We start from the raw sequence: 13,820 nt of genomic DNA on the forward strand, positions 1-13,820 counted from the left end.
TGGAAGGGCAAAACCCCACTGAGATCAGGAATTCTTAGATATAGATAATTTTGACAAACTTATAAATAAATGCAAACCTAATGAAAGATTCAAGTACATCCGGGGGTGTATTCGGGTAGCGGATTTGATAAGCTGATAGAGGATCACTCGAGCCCTTGACAAGGGTAAAAGACTATGAATGTCTGTGTAAAAATGAATATATGTAGTCAGTGTTTTTTCAAATGTAAATTTAACAATATGATACACACTCTGTATTATACATTATGTACTTGCTCTACTCTGATGCTCCTGCCAAATAAAACATCCCTACTAGTTCAGGAGAGAAGAAAAGGAAATATGACCCTGACACTCTGAGAAATTTCCAGGGTGTCAAGATCATTTTACAGGCAAAAAAGTCCACATTTGTAGTTTGTTTTTTTAAAACAAAAAAGTTTGCAGAGGGAAAATATCTGGTAGTTCATCCTATTGACAGTCGCTCTTTCCTCTGTTTGCCCTGTTCTGTGTAAGAATGCAACCCACGCATGTAAATGAAGGGGGAAGGATTAATTACCTAATCTGTGCATTTTAAATTCTTATTTTATGGTGTGCTATGTTGTATGTTATTTTTCTTTTATAATGATCACTTATGTTTGGTTTAGTTTAGTGGATAATCACTTTTAACACTCAGCAATATATGACTTGACACAATCAACAATACAAGTCCTAATTAAGCGTTTCTACACTATCTGTACACTGTATAGTGCTTAGGAAGCTTGTAGCTAGGATTGTACTATACAAATATACATGCAAGTGTAAATTCATATATATATATATATAATGACGGGGTCATTTTGAATTCAATTTCTACTATGTTGTATTTGATCATTATACCACACTTTTTTCCATATATCTAATGTGCATGTCTCATTGCACTATGCTATAATTATCTAAAAATGTGTTCCCTTTTTCAAAACCTATTAATCATAGGTTTTCAAAATACATATGAATGTTCCCTCCCTATTTAAACACAGTCACAATTGCCAGTTTTAGGTAAAATAGTTTATTGTTTAATAAGAATAAACACAAATACAAAAATACAGACATTATAGACCAAAGATGACATCACTATTTACAGAATTAATGCAAACAATGGCATGATCACAACAGTCCTAACATTTCTGACTCTCACCACTACAAACAGTTACATCCCAAATGATGATGCACCACTACTTACATATGCTACTGCTACATTATTTATTAGATTTTGAACACCATGTAGGGTGTAGCATAAGAAAGCCTTTGATATCCTTTTCAAATAGAATACTGTTGCTATTACATTCACCTGGTGCCATTGGAACCAACAAGAAATATTCACAGGAATAAAGAAAAAATCCTTAGCATTATCGGCTCTAGTACTCATGTTATACAGACAAGACCTAATCAGCAAATACCCATTTAAATGTTCAATAAAAGAGTCTTGACAACATACTAATATTGCTGCAGCCCAACCAGGAGTGCCATTGCTAAAATGCTAATACACTGACAAAAAACAACATAAAATAACTCTTATATCCTCTGCACAGCAGATTACAGATAAGCTAGTCTATGGCCACTTGTGTTTTTTCACTAAATGTAATACAATTAAACTGGAAAGACATACAAATCAAAAACAGACAGATTTGTTAAGAGTGAGCATATTTTCAACTTTTACCATTTTCTGATCAATACTTCACCTTGCATGGAAATTATTATAATGCTGTTTACATGTTGTGCAGCATACAGGCTACACGTTATATTGTGATGTCGATTGGCTATAAGTTATTTATTGTTTTTTAATATTTGGTCCTACTACCCTCATGGTGTTCAATGTTTTCCATGCTGTAAATACTTAAGGAAAATTCTAAATACATAACTGCATGAATGCATGAATAGATCACTACTTAATTCCTGTGAAAGTATTTTCATACCCAACGATTAAGAATGTTTTACTATGAAGCATCATTTGTTTAATACAACCAGCATCTTCACAGTCACAGTCACTTCACAGTGTTTTTCTAACTTGATATGTTTGACAAGTATATGTTTTAAGCAGCATGAATGTTTCAATAATGAAAAGGTACTGGTGATGTTATTTTCTGGCTATCATGTGTGCTCAGCATGGTATATTGAGCAAGCCAAGTAATGTTATAATCAACCTGTAAAATATAGGGGCATATTATCAAGAACGGCGATAAAATTATCACTGCTTTAGCGGCAGGAAACTGCCTCTAAAAGGGCGATACTGCGCTTGAGAATATGTACTTGCGAATTCCCATAGCAGCCCGCTGCTAAGGGAATTCATAAGGGCATATTATCAAGCCCATTATCACCGTTTTAGCGGCAGTTTCCTGCCACTAAAGCGGCGATAATTTTATCGCTATTCTTGATAATATGCCCCATAGCTTTTACCACAGGATTCATATTTGAGAAATAATTTACACCACTTTTATGCTGTTGCTTTTTTTTGTTAATAGCAATTCCTGATTTAAATGTAACATAGCCAAATCTGAGTACACCTCATAAAAAGAGGTCATCTCTTGTCAAGAGTTTAAAGTAGAACCATATTGAAACTCATGGACATCCATTAAAACAAATGAAGTCTGAATTAATGTAGCTTACTACCAAAATAGAGCACTATGATGGTGTGTCCTATATATATCGAAGCATTACAAATAACAAAATTAACCATAAGAATTATATGGCCACCATTTAAAGGTCAAGTTCTTTGCATAAAAGGAAATTGATAATCGCAGAGCTTCATAATGTGAACTATTGATAATATTGATATATGTACCATTATATCAGTTCGGAATACACAGGTTATTCATGTATGACTGTCGATACACATTTAGATTTTCTTTTTGCATTATGTATTTCTCTGCTAAATGTAGCATCTGAAGTTTGTACTTGAAAGCTTTTATATTTTGTGTCAAATTACTCCTCACAATGTAATTTAGGAGTTCATGCTTGAGTGATCCAACCAACAATGTTCTGTCTATAATAAAGACTTAGACTAGAATGAATCTCTGTTTTCCTAATTATTACTGGCAGCATTTTAAATGTTCCTATGAGTTAGTGAGTGGAGATTTATATTTTGACAATATTTCCATGGCTAGGCTTTCTGCTCACATTTCAGTCTACTTTTTACATTGTTCTTGTAGTTCAACAGTGGATTGGACAATTTACATTTTTAATACCTTGAACCTTTGAAAGAAATACCATTTAATAATTTATACACATACAATATAAAGAAATAATTGATACACATGAACATAGATTGCTTCTTGTCAACAAGAAGAACTCGGAAAGCAGCAAATAAACAGGTAATCTCAATAACATCTGTATTTTCATAAATATGTGATCATACAGAATAATTATCCTTTGTTCTATGTCTATTCAAGTATTTTCAGGAAATAACTCACAAAACAAGTGCCTACCTTACATCTTTCCCCAACAACAGTACACTTTGTTATTGCCAAGATAAATAGTCAAATAGCAACAATCATACTCCCCCTGAGTTTTAGAACTGATTGTTGCAGTAAATGAGATGCTACTTAGAGTTATGAAAAGACTGTCTGCAAACATTATTGAGCATCACATAAAAATATAGAAGAGTTAGGCTTTGTAGAGCTCACTAGATACTAGGGCTTGGTACATTTTACTTCAAGCTTGACATGATTGACAAATTGTAAAACATAATAAAGAAGGTGTTCGTTTTAACAAAAAAACTGACATTAATTGGAACATGAAATTTTCCTTGCAATAGTGGAAGATGCTTATTGAATGGCATCTCTTTAGTGTTAAGCATACGATTTTCAAGTGAAAAGTGAATCCTAGAAGTAGCAAAGGACAGTGGACTGCTGCAAAAGTTGCTGCTATTAAACCCAATTTCTACTGGAGGTATCCTATCCTAGGGACACAAGTAATGCTTAAAATAAGACCTATGAAATTTGATGGGGTGAAAGAATGATTCGACAAATTAATTTGCATCAAAAACATTGTGGGTCTGATGCCTTAAATCCTATTCACACTCGCAAAACTGGGACTGCACAGAGTAGAAGGCTTTGCAAGAATAAACATATTTTATTAAAATTACAATGGCAGTGACAAATGTCTTTGTGACTCCTAATGTCAGGATTGTGACCACTCAAGCATTTGCAATGCATTAACAGGTTACTGCCTGACCTTTTAATTTGAGACAATTTCTGCAGTGAAAACTGTCTTCAAGGAAGAGCTTCCACAAGTGCTTGACAGCTTTGTTCAAGACAGGGACAGACAGCAATCCGTTATAGTACAGCATGACCACTCAAGCCTCCATTTTGTTAGTGTAATTTTTTGGACATTGTATTTCCAGGCTCTATAAGAGGCAAGGGTTACAATGATGGAGGTAAGCTGTATCATGCAGATCCTCTATCTTTGCATCCACGTCTGTCACAATGATTACAGAAGAGAAGGAAACCTGCCTCATGATTATTTGTTAGGCACGATTTGTTCACTATTTGTGACCAGACTCATTCAAAAGTGCTCCACTGATGACTCTGTCTCAGAGCAGAGAACTGACTAGGTATCATGGCATAGGCTGTGCAACTAAAAAAAGTGTGATACACAAAAGCAAAAAATATATCTGGCAATTTAGTTTTCAAAACACATTCATTTCCAATTCTTTTAAGATGCATTTATTTTCTTTATGTAGGATCAAGGTAGTACTATTTAAGCAGAATCTATCTAGAACTATCTAAACAGCAGGTTGGATGCACATGTTTATCAACAAAGTGTATTGGCGTAAATAGAACCTCAAACATATTTAATACATTTGATTTATATATTGCTAATGGATTCCACATTATCATTGCACTCTATTTCCATTTGGATATAGTCCATTGAAACTGTTTAGGAACATGTATTCATTTTATGTGTACAGTGATCATTAATAAAACTGAATGTACTTCATTTGATTTTTTGCACTCTGATCCTCGAAATTAAATGACCATGTTAACTTTTGAACACATTTTTAGATTGTCAAACACATTCTAACCTGAAATTTCCTTAGGTTGTCTTTAACCAACGTGACTAGAAATACATTTGTATTGTTCTCATATGTTTCTCTCAGTGTTGTATCTTGAGATCTGTTTAGCCACTCTGTTATAATTTCTATGAAATACCTTCTAGTTTACCAGTACAGCACAATTCCAAAAATTAAGCATATTTTATATGATCTTGTACACAATTGAAGAGGTTGGTTAACTTTGACTTGTAACAGCTTCAGTTTCCTGTTGTATTTCTCACAGTTAATTATTTTATGTTTTGAATTTCCTTTTGGTTTCCATTCTTCCTAAACAATCGATTTATGCTAATTACAATGATACTGGACCATAAATTCATCAGGGAGAAAATATCAACATTAATTGCAATATGCAGCACACATGATCTCTGAGGTTTTCAAAATACCATCCGTATTGCAAGCCATTGTTACCAATCAATGCATCTTATTCACAGCCAACCATCGTATCTCATCATAAGCATCTCAATTTTGTTATGTTCCAATATATGTTGCTGGCAGCTGTCATTGTACATTTACTATGTTTGAAAGTTGGGTATTGCTGTGGGGAAATTCCTGGTGGTATTCATGTAGGTGAGGAGCAGGGATAACATTGTTCCATAATCAGAGCAAAATACCCAGCCTTTCAGACTCTCTCATGTGCTTTTCATGATTTTTAAAAATATAGTATCAGTTCTTTGTTTCAAAATTTGCTTCCTAGTAGGGTCTTTTTCGAAACTAAAATTCAGGAACCTTAAACGTCAAAATAATTTTGTGTATCCATTTTGCATAATAGGCCACCCTGACAAAAATTCCAGGGCGATTATGAATTGCGCATCCCCGTCCCGGTATGATTACACCTTGCACCAGCTTTGTTTCATTTTCTTCACAGACTAAGGGACCACCATAATCCCGCTGTAGAGAGGGAAAGAAAAGAAAATTCCACTCAATCTTTGCCAAAAAGTATGTTTTATCTTGAGTATAGGCAAATGAGAATGTGCATTCTCAGTAAATCAGAAACATGAATAGTTTTTCTCAGTGATTTTTTTCAAATTTTCAGTAAAGTGGTGGAGAATTGAGCAAACAAAATATGAGCATTATTATTAAAATTCCTATGAATGTCTTCTGGCCAAATTATATGTGTTATATTAACACCACTGTTTTTCAGACCATACTCTGTAATCTAAACAGTATGTAGCACATCATTATATACTTCTGTAAAGAACAGGTGTTACTATTATCTAATAAAATCATACCTATTTTACAAAATAACAAAAGACTGATTAGGCTTCACCACAAATTGGAGTTGTGATTCACAGATACCCACATATCTCACTGATGAGCAGTTGAGTCATTGTGTCAACTCTCCAGCAAATTAAGAATGATGACATTTCAAAAGATGTAAAGAATAAAGAGTGGTTACTTGTAAGCCACTTTACACCAGTGTCTGTGGCTCTGGCATAAACATTGACAGTTTCATGGTTTGCTTTAAAGGTGAGTTAAAGACACGTTTTAATAGGAATTATATAATAATTTTCCATGATCAAGATTCTTAATGAAGTTTGTGGAGCTCAATTTATATTAATGTAGAATGCCACTTAAAATGGAGCTAATGTGAAACACCTAGCTTATACAGGAGAAAAAATTGGTTAAATACTAAACACAAATAATCCAACCATCAATAATTATTTTACAATATTCACTAGCTGATCATTCACAGACCTGTTGAAAAGGTTAATAAAGTGCTTAATATTAAATTGTCATATTTCATTTGTTTCTGATTGACAATATGGCATAAATACAACATGCATAAAACAAATGTAAAAAGAAAATGCATAAAATGTTGGGCGTTTAACATAAAGATGTAAATATTCTTTCTACCTCAGTCAAAAATGTAATAAATCGGCAAATAACGGGAATTGACGTGCCAGATAAATATAACATAAGTGCTTGGTGACATGTTCGTATTCCTACTTTAAAAAAAACATTTTTAAAATAATTTAGTGAGCATGTGACAGGTTTGTGAGGACACAACTAAATGCAATAGATTTTCTTGTGGATAACCACAAAGTCTGCAGATACTAGTTGGCCATTGTTGTAGCCATTTTGGAGTGCTATTTCATATGTGATGGAAAGGGGATAGCAGGGCCGGACTGAGAACCAAAACCGGCCCTGGCAAAGTGATCGGCCGGCCCCCCCGGAGGAGTTGGGGGGGGGGGGTTGGCAGCACTGTTTGCCAGGTCCGGTTTCGGACGATTTTGTTACAGGGCTGATATTGAGGCTATGCCGCAAAAATGCCCTGTAACAAAGCCAGCCCCCTAGGGGGGCAAAACCAGCCTAAACCCTCGCAGCCTGTGTTTCTAATTTCCAATTTATGACTGTCTAAGGATGCTTTTTGGCAGTTATTGCATCTTTATCAACCTTAAGCCAGAGTTGTTTGGTTGCTTGATTCAAGACATGTTTAAAGAAAACTCTATTTATTTCTGGAGGCCTAGATACTTTTACGTCGAACGTTTGGTAGCACTATGATAAGTAGGCTTGCTATGCACCAGTATATGAGGAATTGTATTTTCCTGCCAGCACATGTTTGCTAAGGAACCACGTTCAGATAAACACAGACAGTGTAAACATTTTTAACAAAGCGGCCTGTCGCTCGAGAGCATACCCTTGGAGACCAAATTCCAATGGAATTTCAGCATGATAATGATCTTAGGAATCATAAACATGTATTTTATGGCCTTGATTTAAAATAAGCCAGTACTTTGGCATCCTTCCCTCGAAAGGTGACTGAACCATAAGCTAGTGCTGGAACTATTCTGGTTGGATTTCAAAGCAGCATGGAGGAAGAGGCAACATTGTACGTGTGAATTTTGACGTAAAAACATCACCAGGAAAGGCCAAGAGTGACCACAATTTTGTTAGTGTTTCATGGAAAATCTGGATTTATATATATATATAGATGATTGTTTGTTGAAGAATTGGTATATTGAAAAATGTGCAAAGGAAATTAAAATAACACCAATGACTCGGTTTGGAAATATATTGTTTCATAATTCTTTTTTGTGGCTATCATTAATTTGGATGGCTTTTCAGACACATTTAGTGTGTTTGTAATAAGAAATAATGTTTAAAAGTTATTCCTGCACTCACTTTTTTGTTTGTTGTATGAAATTAGTTTAGCGGCCATGATTTTCACTAAATGATCATAAGTGGGACACTTATTGTTTGTTTTAAAAGCAAAAATGGAGGAATATGTTTTAGCTCTTGATAGGTCAAAATGTCCTAATGCCTAAATATTTGTAGCTCTTAAGCAGTTTAATGAGCTTTCACCTTACATGCCAGGATTGAGATCTGGCCATTGATGACCCTATTGGCATGATTTTGGTTTTCTTAATATTGCATTCCAGATGATTAAACAAAATATATTCGTCAAAGGAATTGATTAATCACTGGAAGCCAATAGGTGTTTGATTAAGTTATATAGTATAAAAAGCATGTTGTAAGTGTTCTAGATGGCAATTTGCAAATTAGGTGGGTGTGCATTAATCGTTTCCAGATGTTAGTTCAGATCCGCCATGAAAAAATTAAATAAACATGGCACAAGCACACATCCTTGCTTTAAGCTATTACAAGTTTCAATTCTCCATGTAAGACTGGTTCCATCACCCAGCTTGATCTGATCCCAGGTGTTCGTATAAAGGAGGATGATAAGGTCAAGTAATTTTGGAGGCACCCCCCATGCTGCAAATTTTTCCATAACAGGGCTTGTGGAACTATGTCAAATGCTACTTTTAGTTCGACAAAGCAAATATTCAGATTTTGCTTACTAAGGATTGCACTTATGGTCATCGATGTTAGGGCAGTCAAATTGGCGATTGTCAACTGGCCCATATGGAATCTGGATTGATTTATTGGAATTAAGTGCTGTGTTACTGATCATTCTTCCAGTTCCTCTAAGAGATGGAAGACAAATACTTTTGCCTCAACAAAAGTTTGTCAGATTTTTAGCATGCCCGCTTTGTAGATAGGTTGCAAAATTCTTTCTTGCCATGAATCAGGAACAGTTTCTGTCAAACGAATCTCATCATGCAGCGGAGTCAGGATCTCTTCCAACAAATCTGGATATGCTCTAAAGACAATGTTTGAAAGGTCGTTTGGGCCCAGAGCTCCATTTGATCTTATCCATCTGAGCAGTGTTTATTTAGTGGCTCAATTCTTGGGGGTGTTGTTATGTCAACCATGCTGCTTACATTGTTGAAATATTTCCTATGTACATCGAGAGAACTTCCCAATTGTTCTCCATGTTTTCTAATGTTTTATTGTTCCAAAACAATCTATATTTAGGGTTAGTTGCCATTCGTGATCCATACAAGTTAGTGTTGTGGTCTGCCCAGACATGTTCTATGATGTTTACACTAGATTGTCCAGACATTTTCTGTAATGTGTGCAATAGATTCATAATGGTTCATCTCATGATAATGCCTGGATTTCTCTAACACCACATGCAGTAGCTGCTACATTCCCATTTATCATCTAGGAAGAATAATTTATGAGTTAAAAGAAAGATGTATAATTGTACATCACTAAATTGCAGGGGTATGATTACTTGAGGATTAAAACGCTAGAGTGAGAGCTAAGTAAATAGGTATGTATATCTATAGCAAATTGACAAGTGACCTTGTTGGTGATTAACTAGATGTAAGGTCTTTAGTCTTTGTAATTTCAACAGTCTGTCAGCATTAACAAGTGCAGAATGAATATTTCCCTTAGTCTTTAAATGTTGTTTACCACCTCTCAGGGTTATGTTTGGTAGCATGTGTTTAATGCTTTACTTGATAATTGCCTGCTGGTTTTGTAAAATGTCTCTTCACAGAAATATGTTTGTCTTTATTCTTGAATGTTGCAGTCACCTTTAGCTTTGGGACCTTTCAGGGGGCTTTTGTGACTGTTTTGACCATTTGTAGCAACCCTCTTTGCTCATGAAGTCTTTGAATGGTTTGAAACAATTGATATATCTGACTGATAAGCAATTTATATTCTGATGCTCTGCAGTTTTTTTTCCCCTTAAACTATATTCATGTCTTCTTCTAGCTTTAGAGATATTGTTCTTTTGTTGGAATGACCTCAGATGGGTCAGTGAATATATATAGACTTTAATCTTTCATTTTCACTGTTTACGTTTTGCATCCAAGTGCATCTGTCTAGCCACTGGTATGAGCTGGCTACATGAAGCCATCACGCACAAGAGTAGTTTGAATTTCCTCACTGCCACGCAAGCTATTCTTAAAAAGTAAGATAGAACTACTGTGAATAAGAATATTGTCAACAAAGTTCTACTGTGGAAAAAATGGACCACTATGATCTAGAGATGTCAATCTTTCAGTGAGCTAGGACTGGGAAGGTAGTGCCCCAAAGAATGATGATGGTTTAAGGAAGAGCTTTCTACATGAGTAAATTGTTTTACTGTGGTGACTAAAAGAATAAAAGTTTAATAGTGCTATTACGCTCATCATATAATGTTTCCACATTCATGACTGAACACTGAGTAAATTCATGCCAGGAAAACCATGTGCCAAAATAAAATTAGGAATCCAGAATCTTTCCATTAGTACTTTTAGCATGGTTTGTTATTTTCCTGCTATTAAACATTCTGCCCTTATGTAGAGGTGTAAGCCAGCAGAATCTAGGATCTACAGATCAATACCTGTAAATTTAGAAGCAAGTGATGGTTTTAAAAATAACTTTAGGTATAAAACAATTGTGGATCAATACAGGAATAATTGAGATTGTGTCATTCAGATCGATTCAGTATATCTATGTTCGGTCTTTCGAAAGGTTGGTAATGGCACTAATATTCCTGCTGTGATTATTGAGACTGGTGGTGGGTGCAATCACATTTGGGTAGATTGCATTTTAATGTATGGTTGGAAGGGCCTCAACACCTTCCACCGTTAATTTTGATATGTTATTTCATATTGTAGCCATTAGATTCTTTATTACGTAACAATTTCACATTTTCCTCCACAATAAATCAATGGTGAAGGGGCTGGAGCTTTTCATTTTTGCGCAATGGTGAATTTATCCGGCAATGGGGGCCAATTTAGCAACTGGCATATGAGGAACAACATTTGATAGTGGCCTTTGTTGTTTATTCCCCCCAATAGAATTATTAAGGCATTTAGTGAAAGAATATTTCTCTAGAATATAACAATGTAATTGCATTTCCACCACATCTGGAGCTAAGTACCCTACACCTTGCACCCTCTCCAACAATAACTTTCAGACAAACTGGTCTTATATATCATTGTAGCATTATTTTAAATGCAGTATCCTTGTACTGAACATATATGGACAATTGTGTGCTCTCATCCAAATCGCCAACCCATGTGCTTTCTGGTGCTTTCTGGTATTTCCTCTTCCAACTCATTTGATCATTTCACTGCAGTTCATAGTGTTTGTGTGGGTTAAGTGTAGTCAAATCTATGAATAGTTGGTATATATCATTTTGAGTATTGATGTCTAGCATCAGTTCTTTTATGTTGGTCTTTTTGGTCATAGCTCTGCTACCCTATCTCTATTTACTAGCTGTCATACACATTATAACAAATGGATAATGGTAAAGATTTCAGATGAAAATCAATTGCACAATGATCTTGTTCTTTTAGTGTTTCTCATTTAACAATGTGCAAGGAAGATCCCCAGTACATCTGAGAAATAAATTCTGGCATAAATTTAGGGTTTCTCACAAAGGATGTCATAGGTAAAGGATACATCATTACCTATTTAATTCTGTCTGCTTTGTTTCAATATTTTAGTTTAGTTTTTGTTGAAGTCATGAGGGAACCCAGAGTTTTGTGTGTCATTGGGAGGTGGGGGATAACATAAGATAATGTAGCTGTATGATGCAGGTCTCCTGTTTTACCTGACCCCTTTGTTTAAGGGCTTGTGGTGTGAACTACTCTATTGTTGACTCTATCTGTGTCACCAGAATGTCACTGTTCAAATGTGTGACAACTAGTTCTTCCTCGTATATTGATCCCACAGTATAGGTTTTGCTACTCTGAAGTGTTTGTAATCCCACATAAAGCACCCTAGCTTCGTTTGGATAATTGTAATAGTCATTGGTGGGATTTCGATAGGTAGTCCTCGCTACAATTAAAAGTCCAGGCATGAAGTTAATTTGTATACAATTTATTCTATCACACCATGACATTTCTAGTGTCCCCATCTATATAGATGTTTGCATAGTATATCTTATAGTGGGGATATATTGATATTATATAGTTCCTTGATTATGGGTTGTACATTTACATCCAGATATTTAAAAACGTTTGGAAACCATATTGGGGATATATTGTTATTATATAGTTCCTTGATATTGGATTGTACATTTACATCCAGATATTTTAAACCTATTGGGAACCATGTGGATCCATAAGACTTCATGTGGTTCTTGCTATCAGCTATAGTGTTACTAACCTAGATTTCTGCTAATTAAGTTTAAAGCCAGACACAGTCTGGAATATTTGTAGTTTATCAATCCAATTTAGAAGTGAGGTTCCAGGATTTTCTGTACTAACAGTGCCATAATTAGTGCAAATATCAAGGGACGCAGAAAGCATTCTTGTTTTGTTCCTGCACCACCAGTTCTGATAGTCAGATTCTTATTCTTGATTTTGGTGAGGATCATCTGAAGTTGACCAAAATGAATTAATGAAGTTCACCAGAACCTAGTCCTGCTTTGGGTATTGTGTTTCACAAAAGTTCCCAATCCACCATTTCAAACACCTTCTCCACATCCAGTGAGAGAAGGAGTTGTTAGACATCTACTATGGTGGCTTTCTCTATGATATCTATAGCAATCTAGTATTGCTCCTGTAGGGTAGGGTGAAATCAAAATAGACCATAGGTCGTACATTTTTTTGGCAAAGATCTTTGTAAAAATCTTTACTTCTCTATAAAGAAGACATATAGGTATGTAGGAGTTATATGTTTGACTCTCTATTAGGTTTGACTGAGATGGAAATTGTCGACCCATCATAAATGGGGTCACTTGTCAAGTTTCCATGAAAAAATTAAACACCTTAATTAGCAGTTTGGCTAAGATGTCAGTAAGCTACTTGGAAAAGGAGTCTGTGAACCTGACGGGTCCTGGGGCTGTGTTATGTAGGAGCAATTTTACTACTATTCTAAACTCCTCTGATGCAATCATCTCTTTCAATCTCTCAAAATCTTCCAGGGGTGTTATAGGAAACCTTATTTCCTATAGATAGTCGTCGAGGAAGTTTAGGGTCATGAAATTCAGAAGTTTAAATATGTGTGTAGTTTTATATAAAAGCTTCCATTATTCCCTGGTCCGTACATTCAACAAAACACTCTATATGTGCTGATTGAGACAAATGCTTTGCGTACCGGTTTTAGCTGTATTATTTCTGTTCAAATATCTGCTCTTTTCACTCTTGCCAGTCTCAGGAATGTGAAGGTATGTAAACTCAATTCACCCCTACCATCTGGCAACACATCACATCATGAAAATGTGAGGCAGTTTTTATTGTGTTGTGTTTTCAACCTTTTAGTTGTTTTGGTACTTCTAAATGCTTTAACCATTTCCTTAAGTTAACCCTGTCTGCTCTTTTCCATAGCTACTTGGGGTTGAACGCAGGTTTAAACTACTAAAACATTTACTGGACCTAAGAAGAATATTGTGACAGTATTACTGATGATGAAATACCATTTACCCCAACAAACAATTTCACAGTTAGTA

General features: G+C 35.2%; 1 protein-coding gene across 1 annotated transcript in view; it reads right to left on the minus strand.

The window, feature by feature from the left end:
• Positions 1-1,023: 1,023 nt before the first annotated feature.
• HGF (hepatocyte growth factor) overlaps positions 1,024-13,820 on the minus strand; it is a 564,049-nt gene continuing 551,252 nt past the window's right edge. Inside the window, exon 18 of the mRNA XM_078674176.1 lies at positions 1,024-5,971. Coding sequence (XP_078530302.1) covers positions 5,795-5,971 — 177 coding nt within the window. The 3' untranslated portion in view covers positions 1,024-5,794. The remainder of the gene's footprint in view (positions 5,972-13,820) is intronic.

The sequence above is a fragment of the Lissotriton helveticus genome, chromosome 1_1 (assembly GCF_964261635.1).
Source record: "Lissotriton helveticus chromosome 1_1, aLisHel1.1, whole genome shotgun sequence".
Lineage (NCBI taxonomy): Eukaryota > Metazoa > Chordata > Amphibia > Caudata > Salamandridae > Lissotriton > Lissotriton helveticus.